General features: G+C 33.1%; 1 protein-coding gene and 1 long non-coding RNA gene across 2 annotated transcripts; both read right to left on the reverse strand.

Annotated features, from left to right (window-relative positions):
* Nucleotides 1-2,474: 2,474 nt before the first annotated feature.
* On the reverse strand, nt 2,475-12,845 carry LOC115887844. Its single transcript, XM_030907360.1, has 3 exons — nt 12,254-12,845; nt 11,899-12,072; nt 2,475-4,480 (listed from the first exon to the last, which is right to left on the reverse strand). The coding sequence occupies exons 1-3, from the start codon at nt 12,687-12,689 to the stop codon at nt 2,562-2,564; spliced, it is 2,529 nt and encodes an 842-aa protein (XP_030763220.1). The 5' UTR covers nt 12,690-12,845; the 3' UTR covers nt 2,475-2,561.
* Nucleotides 12,846-17,607: 4,762 nt separating this feature from the next.
* LOC115887850 lies at nt 17,608-18,143 on the reverse strand. Its single transcript, XR_004051166.1, has 3 exons — nt 18,095-18,143; nt 17,791-18,045; nt 17,608-17,734 (listed from the first exon to the last, which is right to left on the reverse strand). It is a non-coding gene; the product is annotated as an uncharacterized LOC115887850 (long non-coding RNA).
* Between the last annotated feature and the right edge of the window lie 2,282 nt (nt 18,144-20,425).

Raw genomic sequence — 20,425 nt, forward strand, 5'->3', positions numbered from 1 at the left:
GATTGCAACTGATAAAATAAAAAGAAATACGAACCGCACGTAAACAAGGACATACTTATATCGTTTTAGAATAAGCTTTTATTTTAGATATGAGCTTTTCAATAGGAATTGAAACAATCATAAACTCGGCACTTTTAAATTTAAAACTTTAAATTATGGTTTAATTTATTAAACGGCTTCGGCACAGTTAATAGAATACATTGAATAAAGAATATTTTTTTAAATTTTTTATTCAGTGATAGAATATAGGTATGGCAATGGTTCAGAATTTGTTTAAAATAGCCCCTAGACGAGCACTAGCTGGGACGAATTTATTTTTAGGTTAAATTTATAATACTACTAAATAATTCGAATTATTAATTCGATTGTGAAATATGAATTATTACTAATTATTCGATGGTGAAAATAATTCGATTATTCCCATCACTAGACTCGTCCGATCGGTCCGGTCCAAGAGGGGCGCTATATAATAGTTCTGTGTTACAACATATAAAATGACAGCGATCTTCATTTCATAGCCATCGCTGGCGCCGTTTTTTTTCGATGTCGTTTTGTATAGTTTTTATGTCATTTTATATGTAGAATTATATGGGGAATGTCATCGATCGTAATTTACAAGCCAACTGGACGTCGTTTTTTTTTTCGATCATACGGTATAATAATGAATCTAGCCAATCCCCTTCACACTTGCTTACGGATTCAATGAATAATGTAATTTTTAATATTCATTTTGTGAAATTGTCATTTCCAAACAAACAAGATGCCGTTTTTTTTCGATCATACGGTATATATGTACATTATTTTTTATTTAATTATACATTATACACACGTTAATAAATAAATAATTGTCTTGTTAATCGGTCCACTGTGACTGTTAAATAAATTTTGCATTATCGACGTAGATATTCTAATATTATAAAGGTGAGACTATACCATACAAAATTATATATGCATTAATCAAAAATGAACGATGATTTAGTTTACGTTTTAATACATATTTTGTATCGTCTAGGTACAAGCTAATTTCTGATGCTACGCCATTGGAGAATTTCGCGTGGTGACAAGTGGCCTCACTGTCAGCTGCCGTGTTACCTGTCCCCCAAATACGTTTAAATTACCAATAATTTAAACGTTAAGATTACCAATAATTACCAGGTAATTTAAACGTATTTTTGTCCCCTCTATTTCCTTGTCTAAGGTCGCCAGCTACACTGATTCAATAACGGTAAACTAAGTAATTAGGTTAACTGTTCTTGACACTGATGGACACTTCAAACGACCAATAGGAGCTGTACTAAATTTAAAATTGACAGCTGTTCAGACATTTTTTACAAATCTCAAGCCCCGTTCTCAGAACGACGTCGTGTCGCGGGCGACACAGTTTGACATTTCAAACAACCAATGAGAACTGTACTAAATTTAAAATTGACAGTTGTTTGAATTTTCTACAAATGTCATTGGTGCTTTTGAAGTGTCGCTGGCGACACAGTTTGACGTTTCAAACAACCAATGGGAGCTGTACTAAATTTAAAATTGACAGCTGTTTGAATTTTGTACCAATCAGATTGGTTCTTTTGATGTGTCGCTGGCGACAGTCGCTGTTCTGAGAACAGATGACCAATTAGATTTGTACAAACTTCAAGCAGCTGTCAATTTTAAATTTAGTACAGCTCCCATTATTTATTTGAAATGTCAAACTGTGTCGCCAGCGACACGACGTCGTTCTGAAGCCCCGTTCTCAGAACTGCGTCGTGTCGCTGGCTACACAGTTTGACATTTCAAACAACCAATGAGAGCTGTACTAAATTTAAAATCGACAGCTGTTTGAATTTTGTACCAATCAGATTGGTTCTTTTGATGTGTCGCTGGCGACAGTCGCTGTTCTGAGAACAGATGACCAATTAGATTTGTACAAACTTCAAGCAGCTGTCAATTTTAAATTTAGTACAGCTCCCGTTATTTATTTGAAATGTCAAACTGTGTCGCCAGCGACACGACGTCGTTCTGAAGCCCCGTTCTCAGAACTGCGTCGTGTCGCTGGCTACACAGTTTGACATTTCAAACAACCAATGAGAGCTGTACTAAATTTAAAATCGACAGCTGTTTGAATTTTGTACAAATCTCATTGGTCCTTTTGACGTGTCGCCCGCGACACGACGTCGTTCTGAGAACGGGGCTATGCAGCTTCATCTAAGGGTGCAGCCACACTATTCTAAAAACGGCGTATCGGCGTAATGACCTTGAATAGATTTCCAGTAATTCTATTGGCTGAAACATTCATCTGTCAGAAATTTTATCTGTCAAATTCATCTGTCAAAAATTTCAGCCAATAGAATTACTGGAAATCGATTCAAGGTCGTTACGCCGTTACGCCGATACGCCGTTTTTAGGATAGTGTGGCTGCACCCTAAAATAAGAGTAATTTCTAAATTTCTCTTCCATATACATTCAAGACTCTGACAAAGAAAAACAAATTCTTTAATATAAAAAATCATTTATTTCCTTTGTTTTTGTATTATTTTTAAATCTAGACTAAAATTTGTAAAATACATTAACAATTATTAATTAAGTTTACTCAATCTAGCAGATCTTCTAGGTGTCAATGGGCATTTAACATTTTCAGGTGAATTTTCCTTGTTTTCATTGTTGAATAACGATATTTTAGACAATTTTTTTATTAGTAAATCTTCCTTAAAAATTACGGACTTTTTACCAGTTGAATTGTTCACTTCAGCTTTTAATATACCTTTAACAGGTGTTACGCCTTGGCCTTGTTTAATAGATTGAGATATTTTCATCATTGTTAAACCAGGAGATGAACTACACGACAGTCTACTTTGGGACGTTAATAGTGAGTTTCGCAAGTTCTTTTTTGCTGAACCGTTAACTAATATTTGATCTCTTGTCGCAATATGTACATTGTTTGAGCCTTCAACAATATCTGATTCATTTTCGTTTTTTTTCTGTTTCCGAGCAGCTTCAATTAAATTCTTTAATTTAGAGGTAGCGGAAACTTTCTTCGGCCGGCCCCTGCATTTTTTCTCTGGAACTTTAATTTCTGGTAGCATTTCTTCCCAATTATTATCTTTAAGTCTATCCAAATTATTAAATCTTTTCTCAACATCTTCTACTTGCATATATATCATATCCCAAAAACCATGTAAATCTGAACAGGTAATTGCCTTTTCATCAACATTCGGTGATCTACACTGATCAATTAAACCTCTGAATTGTTGAAACTTCTTTGAAATCAATAATTTTGACTGGCCAATAGCGACATCTATGGAAGATCGAGCTTCTTCGGGTACCTCTGGACCCTTCAAATATGTTTCCCATTTATTACAAATTGATAAGATTTTCTCAATTTCCATATCTAATTTATTTGTAAAATAATTTGCACCCGACTGTGGATTTGTACATGAAGATATATTTTTTAAGATTTCATTATCATTTATATTTATCTCTAAAGAATTTCGTACTTTATATTCCTTACGGGCAGATCGTTTACCTCGCGAAAGTGTAACATATGGACTTACGTACACTGGAACATCTACTAACTTATTCACTGGTGGAGATAAATTAACGACCACTGGTGGTGATGGCAAGCTAGAAACACCATTCAATTTATTTCCAAACTGTGTTGTTTCTTGATGCGAGGAGTTTCTTAACGATTCGTTGGAACAGTTATTTTTTTGCCTAGCAGTTTTCCTACATGATTCTTCATATAATTTACTTTTCACAATAGGTGATCTTGAAACTGAACTATCTGTTTTTTCTATTTGGGAGGTGTTTCTTAGCGATTGGTTGGAAGAGTTCTTTTTTAGTCTACCGGTTTTACTATATGATTCTTTATTTAATTTACTTTTCACAATATGTGTACCTGAAACCGTACTATCTGTTCTTTCTAGTTGCGAGGCATTTTTTAGCGATTGGTTGGAAGAGTTCTCTTTTTGTCTACCAGTTTTACTACATGATTCTTTGTTTAATTTACTTTTTACAATATGTGTACTTGAAACCGTACTATCTGTTGTATCTAGTTGCGAAACGTTACTTGGCGCTTGGTGGGAAGAGTTCTTTTTTTGCCTACCAGTTTTACTAAATAATTCTTTATCTAATTTACTTTTCACAATAGGCGTACTTGAAAACGTACTATCTGTTGTTTCTAGTTGCGAGACGTTCTTTAACGCTTGGTGGGAAGAGTTCTTTTTTTGCCCACCAGTTTCACTACACAATTCTTTATTTGATTTACTTTTCACAATAGGTGTACTTGAAACTATACTACTATCGACTTTTGTATTGAAATTTTTTTTTAGATTCTTAGACTTATTCCGAGTAATTCTTGTCGAAGCTGAAGTGTCGTTTGTATATAACTTATTTTTCTCAGGTATATGTGAATTTAATTTATTCTGTTTGTGTGTAGATGGAACAACTAAGGCACTACTCGTTTCGATGTTCTTGATAATTTGATTTTTCAAGATTTCTAAAAAAGAAATAATGTAGTAAAGACTCAGAAATATCTATAATACAACTGTTATATACAGGGTGTCAAAAAAAGTAAAGTAAAGTAAATTTTAAATTAACGTATTCTTTTGTTGCTAGAGCTAATCTGGACGGGGCCCACTTCATTTACGCGGAATCCAAACCGCGGTCCTCGGCCACATCATGGTCAATGGCTTACCGACTTGGCGAGTGTCTAAATCGACTCTTACTTATGAGATATCCGATCTCATCCGGCCTCAAACCGGTGCACAGTAGAACGGCTATATGAGGACAGAGAGACATTGTATTATTTTTGAAAAAAAAATTACTTATATTTGCATTCTTGTCAATGAAACAGATTTTTATACTTGAAAACATAATAATTTATATATTTTTTTATTTCTGTTTACAAAATTAATTTTTCTAAACGGTTAAACATAGATATAGATAATTATAAACTTCAAATCTCAATTCTCCTAAAGTTCCATCTCCTCCGTTTCATAAAGTTCGCTTAAAATAAATATAAATAAAACATGTACTTGAATATGCTTTTTACAAATAATAAAGTTTTTGTACACATTAGGGTGTGGCATAAAATAAACATGCATATCTTCAACATCTTAATTATTGAGATACAGGGTGGTAAATTTTCAAAAAAAAAAGTGTTTTTCTATTATAGCTCTGATGTTATTATAGATGTCTTTATGAAATTTGATGCTCAGCTTCTATGCATAAAAATTATTATTTTTAAGTATTTATTTTAGTAATAAAAGTTTCTTGTATCTCAATTTCCATCCAGTCGAAGTAGAAATGATTTCAACACAACAATCACCACATCAAATTTTTAGCAATTTGAGCCTGAAGTACTTTAATTTTTTAAGCAAAAACTATGCGTCCAACGAAAATAATTAAGACAAAAATTGTTTATAAATAAATAAAGATTCTGAAAATTATTTTCATTTTAAGATAAATCGGTGTCATACCATTTTTTCTCGAAATATATTCTATACCGGGTGCGTCTCAAAAGTGGCTCACCCCCTATAACTTTTTTATTTTTTCAGATAAAAAATCCAGATTTGCTATGTTAGTATATGACATAAATTAGGATTAATTGACGTATTCATTTGTTTTCGGTCACTTCCTGTTTCACCGGAAATTACTACAACTTTTGATTTTTAAATGGCACCCTAGGTATTATACTATAAAAAAATATATATATATACTATAAAAACTTTTGACATTTTCGCTTAAAACAATAATTGTATTTTAAATTTCAATCTAGAGTTCCACGGTTGTATAAAAAGCACTAATTTTTAATCAAGGAGCCTTGGAAAAATAGATTTGATCGTGTAATGTTTTTTGTGTTTTATCCTGGTCGGTTCAAAGATGCCCAAATCGTTTGCCCAAATCTCAATTTTTACAAATGGAACGAGGGTGGCTCATTGGCATATTTGGAAACAGCATTTTTTACGAATAATTTGATACCATACACTTGGTATTTCGAGTCAAATTGTCGTTATGAACCGAATGTCATAATTTCAAATAAATCATATGCAAAAATGTGATATGATATGAAGTCAAAACATATGATATGTCATTCGATTCAGAGTGTCATTTTCTAGCGAATAAAAACCGAAAGTGACCGAAAACAATTAAATATGTCAATCAATCCTAATTTATGTCATATACTAACATACCAAATCTCGTTTTTTATCCGAAAAAAATAAAAAAAGGTATAGGGGTGAGCCACTTTTGAGACGCACCCGGTAGCATATACCACCCGGTATATAAAATTCGTGCGGACGCCACTGGTTGCATTAATTATTTTATTTGAATATCAAAAAGACGTTTTGCTGCATATAAAACGTGAATCAAGGTTCATAAAAATATCTATAATAACATCAGAGTTATTATGGAAAAATATATTTTTTTTTAAATTTTACCACCCTGTATCTCAAAAGTTAAAACGTTTAGGACATAGAATAGGTTCAAGAATGGCCCCTTTAAATATTAACATGTTATCAAGGAATACCCTTTATGTTTGCCATAGTCAACTATCAAAAAACGACTTGTCCGTACGCTCAACTTTTGTTTTTTTTTCCATAATTATCACGGTAGCGGACGGTGACAGTGATTGCAGTTAAATTATAAAAAAAATAAAAAATTATTTTATTTTTATTGTCTCTCACTTTGTGCTAATCCGTTCCACTGTGCGGCGTGATGAGCAGTGTGTGTCAAAAGATTTACTCTTGCCATGGAACAACAGCACGAGTTTCCAGACGATCACGCGTCCATCCATTAGTATCACCTTACGTCGCTTAACTTCGGTGATCTATCGGGAACCGGAATTTCGACGTAGCTCTCTGTCAAAATAATAGTGTATCTAACTTCGGTGTATAATTCTACAGAAAATAAAACAAAAAGTTATGAACATACCTACATAGGAGTTACAGACCTCGAAAGTATAACCTTTCGAAAACAAAAAACAAAAACAATGTATTTTGTTTATTTTTAAGAACATTGATAAATCGTTTTCGTTGATATGCATTCGATGCATCTTAACCAAACGCAGATATCTTAAAAACCGTTCGCCGTTTTAAACTAGAAGAGTTTCAAACTAAACATCTTTCTTACATAAAAAAGTAGCCTAGCTTTTCATAATTCAGTTATCATTTAGTCATTTGTCTTATTAGACTTTATCTATAAAGATAGAAAAATACCACCAGTTGTACTCTCTACCCTAATAGAAAGTACCCTTTCAATATATTGTTCTAGAAAATACCCTTTCAATGCTGTATCTTCTTCGGGGTGCATTTTATCGAAGTTAGATACACTATTTTTGACACCCTGTATATATTACAAACAATTAAAAAATCAATTTTACTAATAAGATTTGCGAACTAAGGAGGAATTTAGTTAGATATATTATATAACTTATAGATAAATGTTTGTTTTCAAACGTCAAAAAGTATTAATTTTTGCGAAGTGATTGCAATATAAAAAAGTCATTTTAACGTCTAGGCATAGAAGTAAAACCTTTATACGCCTAAGCACAAAAGTACGAAAATATTCATAATATATTATTAAACTGACATAAAGTAGAAAATTCAAAAAGTGTAACCATAATTTCTCGATATATAATTACTTCCAGGGTATTACCAAGAGTATTACTTTTAAATCTTTTTATATTATGTGCAACGTTGGAAATTGTTTAAAAAATTATTTGTGAACGTTTGAAAAAAAATAGCATGTTCTATTCAGAGTAAAAATTACTTCTTGTGCTTCGCCTGTAATGTCAATCGTACAGCCTAGCCACAAAAAGTATCATTTTTAATCCTAATAAAGCGGTAGGTATACTCATAGAGTTAAAAATTAGTATACTATTGTTTAGAATCGGCAACATTATTTAGGACTCGTCGTTTAATCTGAAATGATAGTTTAGACATCGAATATTAACAGGTTTAGGTTTTATTTTTAACCACTTTGACCTTAAAAAGAGCTTTTGAAAATTTTAAAGTAGCGATTTATAATTAGCGCCCCCCCATCCGGTCCTTTTTCATAGTCCAATGTCTTTTTTTTTATTTTGCAAAAAGGTGGCAACCCTAGATTTGTCATAGCTCTCTTGGTTCCTGAAATACAGTATTTATAATGTTATATAGAATTTAATCAGATAATTTTGTTTTCCATCGTGGTTATCTTAACAAACTGTACTAAAAATGAACTTGTGCAGGTTTTGTAGAACAAGATGTCAGGGTGCATCCATACCATCGTAAGAAAGGCTGGATTAACAGATCGGCGCGGCGGCGGCGTAACTAAGGGCACAAACATACTGAGGCAGGTTCTCTCGAAGCGGTAATTCATTTATATCGTAATAATTTGACGGCCGGAAGTGTTTTAACGTAGGTACCTAGTTCAGAATGGGGAAACGTAAACATATCACTTTGACGATAAAACAAAAAAAGTGAAATATTAGATCAACTAAAAAATGGTGTTAGTGGTAAATTACTTGCCAAAAAAAAGTAAAATCATTTTTGAAAAGCCAACGACTTCCTGAAAAAGCATTACTGTTAATTGATAATGCGCCCAGTCACTGCTCTGAGGAGGAATTAATTAGTGAAGATGGGAAAATTTTCACTTTGTTTCTACCCCCAAACTGCACAGCTTTGATTCAACCGATGATGGATCAAAATGCGATCAGATTAACAAAGCTAAACTACCAAAAAGGTCTTTTAGCCCATATCCTTTAGCAACTTAAGACGGGGATGATATTGGTAAATGCATTAAGCAAATTAATCTTATGGATGCAGTTTGTCTACTCCATAATTCATGGCAAAAAGTTACAACGACCTCTTTAGAAAAGTGTTGGCACAAACTTTTATCAGGCAATTTACCAGATTATGACCCTCATGATCCCATTCCCCTAAGCCAGTTGCAAAAGAAATTGGAGCAAGTAAAACAACGCTACCAAAATATTTTAAACATGTTGACGCAAATTGATGGAGAGATTCATACAAATGCTGAAATGAATCAATGGGTTGAAAACTCTGAAAATATCATAGAGGATGGTGATCTCGAACATGAAGTTATAGACGACGCCGACGAGACCAGCAGCGATGAAGAAATCTATATCCAGTCAAAAAAAATCAAGCACGTTGATGCAATAAAATATTTTACACTGGGATTGCAGTGGGCTGAAGATAATGTCTAATAATAATCTTAGTATTAACGATATTCTTGTCTTAAAAAATATACAAGAGGAAGCTATAGTTAAGCATTCTTCAGTTAATGCACTTAAAAAACAAAGTAAAATCTCTGATTATTTTAAATAATCTAGTATGTATTTTATACTTTGGTATCTATAGGATGTATGTTCCTATTCACAACGAGTTTTGTTATAGAATATACTTATTCTTACTTAAATTATATTTGTTTAAGGTTTTGCTAATAAAAATGTTTTATTTTAATCGTTTTTTTTAAATATATGTGTATAAAAATTCAAATCGCGATAATCCGGATTTTTTATTAATCCGGATTAACCTGTGCTTTAATTGATCCAGATTATCGAGTCTTTGCTGTACTATGAGAGGATAAAATATAATTTGCAATATTAATGGGATACTTTTTTTAATCAACTAGTAATTAAAGTACTTGCTATAAATTTAAATAAAGTCCATTAACTAATTTCGATTTTGAAAATAGCTACTAACTGTCACTAGAAACTTGCCATGACGACATCAGCCCTCTTGGTTGCCATTTTATTGGAAAATTACTCTTTATTCAAAATCTGAGCCAGATAGGTATAGGACACCCTAATATAGTTCTTTGCATTTGAATCTGCTTCGATTTATTTTAAAAAATACAGGATGTTGTATTTGAAATAACAAGGTTTTTATGTAAAATAAATATTTAAAATAAATCACCAATTTTTGGTACCCCTGTATAAATTTAGGAGCAATACAATTTTTCAGTAAAGTCTATTTTTCTATCTTTAAACTCAGCACAAGAATTAATTCTAAAAAGTAATGTACAGGGTGTTGATAATCTATTCTATTGTAGCATGCATATTTAAATATCTTTAAATATCCAAACACCAAGCATATAAAACCAAAGCTTGTAAACATTTTTTTTTCACAATAAGGGGCCGTCCTCTGTCGGTAGAGCATTGGACTTTTTGTAAACATATTTAACCCTTATAATAAATGCCTTATTTTGTGTCCAAGGATCCAAATTACAGTTGAGGGTTGGAACCGGGTGTTCCATAAGAAAAAATATAACTTTGGCGTGGATCTTAGTTCTGACATGCCCTGTACATTTCGAAATAATTTTAAATTATGCACCATTGCCTTCCTACATATGCCCATAAAATATTTTGCTTCTACATCTTTCCGTTTTCGTATAATCAACCAAGGCGAATGAGATGCGCCAGCCTGTATATAAGTGTTCCATTTAAAAAAAAATATTAGCTATCCACTCACACTTTTTTGAGCCGCCCTGTAGAAGTTCAAATATTTTCTTCAAATACATCCTAATATATACTTTATGTCTGGACTTCGTGCGTGGCGAGGTGCGTGGTTCCAGTATGTTTTGATGCATATATTTATACATGTTTGTTTCAGCATCGCCGGATGGCGAGGTGAATGGCGCGCATCGCGTCGAGATAAGATGCCCCGCACTATGTTTGTACGATAGTCGCGATGCATCCTACGCGCACTTACTCGCCGTTTTAATACAGTGCGCGTAGGCTGCATCGCGGCTAGCATCCTGGCGAGCAGCGCGGCCAGCGTCTTGGCGAGCATCGCATCGAGATGCCCCACGATGTTTGTACCCTAAGGCTGAAATTTTTGACAGATAAATTTTAAAAAAATCAGCTAATAGAATTGCTGAATATTGATACGCCGATCCGCAGATCCGCTTTTTCTAGGATGGTGTGGACGCACCCTTAGTCAGTTAGTGATATTTTTGACCTGTGCAATAATTCGACACACAGAAACCCGCGTGGTATGACCAATAACCAATAACAACACCAATATCCAAAATTTAACGTCAAATAAATTATTTGATTGTTTTGATTACCTAACCCGCTGCCTATGTTGAAAAGTTAAATAACACATTTTAGACCTTGTTTAGGAAAATAAGTATAGAGGATACAATATTTTTAGAAAGCTCATAACAAAGCAAATAAACTAAAAAATAATATACAGGATAGGTATCCCATTTAAAAAAAAACACAAATTTGGGTCATATTTCAAGAATGACAGCTCCCAACGTAAACCTAGTTCTCACTAATTTCTACGTGAAAAACTCTATGGGACTCAGTTTTCATCATTTTGATAAGTTATAAGATAACCGAGATACAAAGAGGGCAAAAAATGCAGAATTTTCAAATTCGTCCTGTATTTCAGGATCCAGGGAATCTTGTAAAACACCCGAAAATAGAACACCATGTACTGGCGAAATGCGAGAGGGATATATTTGGGTGATTTGACTATCGCGTGGATGGAGAGGGAAATGATATTAATATAATCCAATGCATGTAAAATTGTAAACTAGCCTGTAAAAGATTCACTTGCCCTTGAAGATTGCATTAGAAAAGAGCTGGTCAAAAGAAATTAAGTATAAACACTGTTTCACCATTTCTTATGGTTTCTGTGACTGATGTGTAATATATTTTCAGATCATCTGTAAATTTATACACAAGATTACTTTTTTGTCAGTCCAATTATCTTTCTTATTGATTTTGAATAAATTTAAGTCATACTAAGTAAATCTGTGTACTAGTGAATTTCCACACACACCCCAAAAAGAACCCATAATGTTTTGACGATTTGTACAGGATAAATAATTTGACTAATGTTCTAATTAGTAAAAAAATTATTGTTTATACCTATAAAGTAAAATCCATATGAAATATTTACTTACTTTTTCCCTCAGCAAGTGTATTTATTGCCTTGCTTATTAAACAAAAGTCCTTTTGCGATTTTGCCGGCGATAACGTAAATTCAAATGGCTTTATTCCAGATGGAGGTTTAAATTTATGATTAGGGGGTGCAAACTGATGATGTTCTTTTTTTGACAGAGTAACAATAGGTTTTCCTACAAAATATGTATATACAAGAAACTACGAAATTAAATACTAACTAGTTATAAGTTTTTCAAGACTACAATATCTAAAAACTTTATAAGTAGATTATTTATTACTCCCAATATGAAAACCAGCTTAATCAAAAATCGTTTTTGATAATACTGTATATTACTTTCAAATTTTATACTTTACCTTTAATAACTTTATTGGCATTTGAAACATCTGGAAGTGCTTCACGAGATACATGACAAATCTTAAAAATTGGCTTCGCTTTAGCTCTTTCAACTCTTTTACGTTCCTCTTTTTCTGCTTTCCACTTTGCTAAAAGCTCTAATCTCTTATTTGGAACTATTTTTTTGGCAGGAACCGAAGAATTAGAGTTATTATTATTAGCATTAAACTGTTGATTGTTTCTTTGCAATTGTGTTTCATTAATTTTATTTGACACGGGTGTAACATATGGGCTGGGATTCTCTGGAATATTTCTTCTAAATTTCATAAGTGTATCCCGTTTACATTTTCTTAAAAGTTCAAACTCTTTCCTGTTTGCGTTAGATTTCTGACCCATTACACTGGCTTTATTAAATAAATTTAAATGCATCTTGAAAAATTCTGAAACATCACCCATCTCAAAATAGAAACCTACTTATACCAAAAATATCTAATATTTTTTATGATTCTAAATCATCTAAATAATATACAATGCAAGAAACAGACTAAAAACCGTTTAAAATGTTTGTTTGATTCAAAATGGATTTAAATTTATATGCTGTCAAAATGACAGTTGTAAACTAGAGATGTCCAAAAAATATCGATATCAATTGATATTTTTTTGAAATATCTCGATCTCGATTAAAGGTGTGTTTTGATGGCTGACCTTGAACGTATTTGCTGCATTTGATTACAGATACTACGCAAGCGCACATACTCAGTGTTGCCAGATTGCAGGTTATTTTCCAATTATTTTCAGTAAAAAACTAACGATTTTTTGAGTGTTGTCAATATAACAGAATAACAAGCTTTGTTCGGGTTCTTGTTATTACCGATTCTGAACCGTCCTAGAACTCTGCAGCGCATGCGCAAATGAAATAATGTCTTCATATTTTCTTCTGCGCATACGCATCACAGTTCTAGGACGGTTCAGAATGGGTAATAAGAGAAACTACGCCCACCATGCATGAATACATGGATAGCATTATGCTCCTTCCTTAGTCTTCTTATTCAAAGAGTAGCCCAATAGATGTGACCTTAGATTAAGAATAAAAACGTGACCTCGCGCCCTTCCATTTTTGAACGATGGGCGGGTTTAACGGATTCCCCTCAAAGAAAATCGTAGGAGAATACAAAAATGCAAAACGGGCAAGGCGCCATCTAGAAGATAGGATTTTACTAAGCCCTCATTGTATATCTATTTATACATAATCAAGGGTATTATTATTGATTAACACTCAAAAAAAAATGCAAATAATTCGAAAATAAACTGCAATTTGGCAACATCGACGATGTGCGCTTGCGTAGTATCGATGATCAAATGCAGCAAATATGGGCTTCAAGGTCAGCCACCGGATCCACACCTTTACCAAAATATATAACATGCCAGGGATTTTGATAAAAATTAAATTTTGGAAAATGATTTGGATACAGAGATATTGAAGGGATCACCACTTCTATCTCGGTTTGGATCATAGAGGTTTGGATACCTCGAAATTATCGATTATGAAAAAAAATATTTGAGGACTATAAAACTATTTTGACGAAATGGACGAATCTAAATTTTAGCACTTCACTTTTTTTCTGATACGGACACATAGCCAGTTTTTTATTTTCTAAATATATCCTTATATTATATTCGTCACATATACTGGTACCTAATAATTATAAACCTATTAGAATAATATTTGTATCATTCCTGTACCATCTACCATCATAGGTATATGAGACAATAGAGAGCAACGGCATACGGTCGAGTCGGCCTACAAACACGTAAACGTTTACGTACGCATGCGCATTTCTTATATCTTTTATTTTTTATACACGTAAAAGATGCTTTACGTCTACGTATACGTGCCAGCAGCGGCCGACTTGACCGTATGCCGTTGTTCTCTATTTATTACATTCAAGCACATTCAAGATTTAAGTTGTTTAATTTCTATGTTTACAGGCAACAATATAGTTACTCGTGTATACAGGGTGTCCCAGAAATAAGTGCAAGTATTTTAACTGGTAGTATAGTTCAACCCCATAAACACAGAATACATTAAAATACGCAACCAACCGTCCAATCAGATGTAAAAGGTACGTGCCCTATCGTTGGGTATTGTGCAATCACGTGATGCTTTTGTCGTATGACGGTTAAATCTTTGGTTAGAGTTTTTGTTGTTGTTTGTATATGGTTTTACGATGGTTTTACCAAGGTTTTACCCTTTTTTACCGAAGAGTTTTTACCTGTTTTTACATCATATTTTTCTATTTAGGTACATCAAATTTATATTTTGTAATTGCCTATCAGACAATACGTATTTTGAAAAATAATAAAAATTAGAATCGTGTTTTTTTTTAAATTCTGGATATTAATTGGAACCCTGTAACATTACTGCTTTTGATATAAAAAGTGCATTTTTGATTATTTACTTGGGTTAGGATATTAAAATATTGGTTGGATTGTACGACATAAATAGATCTAGGTATGATTATTTATATAAATATATATGTATGTATTTATAAAGCTTACTAACTGTTTTGCATTTTCAGTTTTTGATCAGACATTTGATTTTATTTGTGAAATGCTCACAAAAAAGCTTCCAATGATTCAACATCAGTGTGTTTGCTGCATAATGGGTCATTCCTGCTGAATTTTTAGATCATTTCAAGACTACACGGGAAAAACCAGATATGTTACATTTTCATAGAAATTGATAGCGACACAACTTTATAGGCAAGTGTTAGCATTATTCGAGGCACCATCAAAGAAAGCAATAATAATACGCTTAGTCCAGGAGATATTACAGCTTAGTTATTTTGCCCTACAGGAGAAAAATCAGAGTAGTCCACTCGTAATTGCATTTTCTCGGCTCCAGTTAAAATGAACAAAGCTGGTTTTTCCTGTGGTCTTCATTTGCAATAACGTAAATAAATGTTTATACATATGTATGTGATGACTAAATTGGTGTTAAGGAAATAAAAGTTTTTCGATATTAATATATACCTATATATATTTATTTTGAAATAAATTACACTTTTAACAGTTTAATGGAATTTTTAAAGCCAGTTATAATATTTATAATTTAAAAACTTGAAATTATTATTATTATTATTATTATTATTTACACAATAGAAAGCGGTATAAAAATACCGATGAGTCTACTGTCTTTTTATGTTGCGCGTAATTTTTTCGAGTTTACTGGCCGTAATGCAAATGTACAGAACTCAAGGTATTCATTTCTTGATCAATTTTGTTTTTAAATGAGTTGAGAGTTGGTACTGAAACACTTTCTTCTGACAGCGAGTTCCACGGGTACACTATGCGGTTAGTCAAAAAATTTTTTCGCTGGAGTTTGGACGATCTTTCCTTTTCCAGGCGTCTGCTGTGGCCTCTAAGTTGTGGAGTTTGGCAAGGATGGTATATATTTAATGGGCAAGTGTAGAAACAATTTAGAATTTTGTAAGTCTCTATCAAGTCCCCCCGCAAACGCCTCTGTTTTAATGTGGTGAGATTTAACATCGCAAGACGATCTTCATACTCTAGATCCTTAAGTTCATGGGGCATTTTTGTCACCTTGCGTTGAATTTTCTCGATGAGATCAATATCCTTCTGAAAATAGGGACTCCATATTATTTGACCATATTCTATTTTGGGTCTAATGTAGGACTTGTATATCTTTAAAATAAGATCAATAGAGCGGTCTTGAAATGCTCTTTGAATGAAATAAAGAAGAGAATTTGCTTTTTTAGTAATCTTTGATATATGCACATACCATTTTAGGTTTCCAGTAACTGTAATCCCTAGATCTTCCTGTTGTTCTACATGTCTTAGACTTAATTCATTTAGGGTGTAGGTTTTGTGCGTACAATTCATTCCAATGCTAAGAACAGTGCATTTGTCCTCATTCAGTTTCATTCTCCATTGTTTGGCCCAGGATTCCACCAACCTTAGATCATGCTGAAGATTGACGTAGCTCGTTTCGGGATTTGCATATAACTTTGTATCATCCGCAAAAAATATGATATTCGTTTTTATGCCTCTTGCCAGATCGCTGATATACAGGAGGAACAACAGTGGGCCCAACACAGAGCCTTGAGGAACACCGCTGGTCACTTTGTGTTTAGTTGAAAGAGATCCGTTTATTCTGACTTGGAAGTAGCGTCGGGTTAGGAAGTTTGATATAAGTTTGAATAAATTCCCTCTTATGCCGTAGTGGTTTAGTTTATAAAGAAGCATCTGGGGGGTACTTTATCAAATGCCTTTTCAAAGTCAAGATAGATGACGTCTGTTTGTTGGTTTCTATCAAAGGCTGCTGTCCAATCGCTAAGACAAGATGTCATGTTCGTTATTGTGGATCGACCAGGAAGAAATCCATGCTGTGTGCTGGGTAAGACATCTTTTTCCATTAGGTATGGAGTAAGTGTGCGGATGATTACCTTTTCCATGCATTTACAGATGCAGCTAGTTAGACTAATTGGTCGGTAATTACCAGCTAACTGTCTGTCTCCCTTTTTGTGAAGCGGTGTAACGAAAGAAAGAGACCAAGTATCTGGAAATTTGCCAGATATTAGTAAATCATTAAATAGACATGCTAAAGGTTGTGCGAGGGCATGACAACATTTCTGAAGAAAAACAGTCGGTACACTATCTGGACCCGGGCTGCTGTCAGTTTTTAATGATTTTATGGCTTCGCTAACGTTGAGCTCTGTAAATTCTATGTTAGTAATCTCTTGCAGAAGCCTAGAACTCTGTGAAAGCGTTGGAATGTAAGAGTCATTGGTTGTCGTAAAGACTGATGCAAACCGGTGTGCAAATTCCTCAGCAATGTCACAGTCGTCCATGATAGGTAATCCATTGTTGGGGTTTTTAAGAGTGAAACTGGATACTTTTGTAGACAGAGTCCTATTAATATATTTAAAAAATTGTTTTGGTGAGCTGGAAGAGGCGATAGATTTTTCGTAGTTTTGTCTAGCACTTGCGATTATGTTTTTTAGAGTGTTGTTTTCCGTCCTGTATGCAGTATAGTTTTCGGGTGTTGGAAAAACAAATCATGTGAATGTAATCACGCATTAAACCACAGAGAAGATTTTAGTGTTAACTATATAACTTGTAAGTAAAATAATAAATAAAACAAATATGAAGTAACCAACAATTCTAATGTATATATTAAAATACAGTACAATAATAGACCCTCACTTAACATAGAATAATATTCTACCCAACTCAGTACTACGTCCAACATGAGTTTCAAATATATTGGGCCCTAATCGTTCCTGAAAATAGTATTTTTTTACATTGTTATACCATATTCTAAACTATTTAATATTTAAGTCACTTAAAAAAGTTAATTTGTATTGAATAATTGTCTACCATTAAAGCAAATTTGGACTAGTATTCTTGATGGGCATATTCTGTGTATGGAAAAAGGTACTTCCTCCAGATTTTGCGTTCAACCAATTTATTCTCTAAACCTGAAACATCTACGTATAAAAAAAATAGACAGGTCACTAATTATAATAAAATTTACCCTTAGAATTACTTCTATTACAAGCAATTTCCATTAGTATACTTTTCCATGACAAGTAATCAACTTCCTAACATTTTTTAATTGATGTAATACTTCCTCATGATGCGAAAAGAAAATCTTTTCGTTAGCACACAAAGAACAAACGATATGTTGGCTTGCTTTCAGATTACTTACTTTTCCATAGATATCCTCATGTCAATTCAAAGACGATGAACATGAAAATGATCATCACATGAAACATCACAAACTAAAAACCTAATAAACAAGTTTATATCGAATATAGAAATAATTTTAGTGTTCTTACCTATTATCGTCCAAATCCACGTTAATAGATAATTATTTTTTTGGATTTTTGTCTTTTATTTTTAAATATATTTTTCGAACTGCTGGTTTTAGTAATTATTAAATTAAACCAACTAAAAAGTCAAAAATAATAAATAATAAACAATCCTCAATTCTCTTGTCAATTGTCAATTTTCTCCAGGTACCGAACATCATCGATACCGCACGATCTACGACGATTACTTCTTTGATCTGATTGGACGGTTCAAGGACGGTTGGTTGCGTATTTTAATGTATCCTCATGAACACGCCTATCAGGTTTTTTTCGCAAAAAAAATTGAAAATTCGAAATTTTTTAAAAAAAAATTTGGAATTTTTTTTAGTTTTTAGTTAAAAAACGTAATTTCTTGATAATATGGCAACATAGGCATTAGATTAAATTTACAAGAAAGAAAATCCAGAAAAGATCCAGTGGTTCTCAAAATTTTAGCAAAAAATCATTTTTTTGGAAATTTTTAAAGTAAAATAACTCCGATATTTTAGATTTATTTGAAAAATGATAAAGAGAAAAATACGTTTCTTTTGTCGAGATCTACCGCCCCTTAAACTACTTGCACTTATTTCTGGGACACCCTGTATATCCCACACCTACTTGGTACCACTGCGCAAGTCTATGGCCTTCAGTGGGCTTTTATATTAAAAAAACAAAAGATTCACTACCAAAAAATGCAAAAAAGGCTTTACTTTTATCATCTATGAAAAAGGCTAACCAAAGCAACCAAAACTCCATCGCAGGGGCGGATACAGGAATTTATTTTAGGGGGGGCCCAAAATAAAAAGTAATATAGAATATGCTTTTAGGACGCCATTTTTAACAAAAAAGCCTAATATTTAACATAATTTACAGATTTTAGAGGGGGCCCGGGCCCCATGGGCCCCCCCTCTGTATCCGCCACTGCTCCATCGTGCAACTTTGTGTCGATAGACAGTCAATTTTATTCGCAAGAGCCCCAGCTACTATCAAATTTTCGCCACTGAACGTCAAACTGAATGATCGAAAAAAGTCGACGTCCAGTTGGCTTGGAAATTACGATTAATGACATTTCCCATATAATTTTACATATAAAATGACAGCGATCTTCATTTCATAGCCATCGTTGACGCCCTGTATTTTCGATCACACAGTATTATAATATATACCAGGGTCAAACCTAATCAAACTATCGTGCAAAATATATACGAATAGATGTGGGATATAGACGCGAATACAATAGTTTTGATTTAATGTATTGACTGATTTCGTACTACAATGACGATGTCCTAGGATATTTCAAATAGCAGTTTGATAATTTTTAAGGCATAAATTACAATGATAACCTTCATAACTTCACAATCTCCATTAACCCATTACCCTTCTTTCCTTGATGTTTGATATCAAGTACCGTATGATCGAAAAAAAACGGCGTCCAGTTGGCTAGGAAATGACGATCGATGACATTTTTTTTACATATAAAATGACAGCGATCTTTTTTCGATCATAAATTCATTCAATCGATCATTTCGATTATTAATCAACATTCTACCATCGGCGTTGAAAACGTGGAAACATAGGAAATCCCGTTCAAATTTTGAACTATCCAAATATTGGATCCCCTGTTTATTTTACAGCCAAGTCGTAAATAGGTTTTTAAAGACCTGGGTATGTTAAAACGTGCCAAATTTGAGCAATTTTGGACCAACCGATTTTAAGTAATTTAAGAAAAACCGCATCTATTTTTAAATTAAAACTGAACAGGTAACAAAGCAAAACCAGGCAAATGCCAACGTATTTAAATGCAAGCCAGACCAGAGGCCAGACTAAGAGATGTTCTCATCGAGGAAGGTGACGATCCTGATGCATTTTGCTTTGAGTTAGAAAGTGACCTTGATTCGTCCCTCCAAAAATTAGAAGAAAAATTACGGAAAATTAATTCTCAAAAATTAGAAGACAGTTTGAATGATAAAATGACGAAAAAGCAATATGAATAATAAAATAGATATTTAATTTAGAAGATAAAATCATGGAAAATTCCCAAAAATTAGTAGATAAGATCATCGAAAATTCTACATAATAAAGATATACAGGTCATCTTTAATAATAAGGACTCATTGAACTTCGATTTGGAAGAAAGCATAAACATCAAAATAACAGAAATTATAGAGAATTCTACGGAACTACAAAACAAAATAACACAAATCGAGGAGGATGTAAACAGAAAAATTGAAATTTTGACGGACGAAATGGTAAAGGCGAATTCACCAAAGTGTCAAGAATCACATACGAGGATCCGAAACGTTGAAAATAAATCTAGCT

Source organism: Sitophilus oryzae, unplaced genomic scaffold (assembly GCF_002938485.1).
Source record: "Sitophilus oryzae breed Bouriz unplaced genomic scaffold, Soryzae_2.0 scaffold_649_pilon_pilon, whole genome shotgun sequence".
NCBI lineage: Eukaryota > Metazoa > Arthropoda > Insecta > Coleoptera > Curculionidae > Sitophilus > Sitophilus oryzae.

Excerpts from the sequence above, each read along its gene's own strand:
- LOC115887844 (XM_030907360.1), bottom strand. The coding sequence starts at position 12,689 with ATGGGTGATGTTTCAGAATTTTTCAAGATGCATTTAAATTTATTTAAT. Across the intron at positions 12,073-12,253 it reads TGCCAATAAAGTTATTAAAG|GAAAACCTATTGTTACTCTG; the intron begins GTAAAGTATAAA and ends CATATTTTGTAG. Across the intron at positions 4,481-11,898 it reads TACACTTGCTGAGGGAAAAA|AAATCTTGAAAAATCAAATT; the intron begins GTAAGTAAATAT and ends TTTCTTTTTTAG.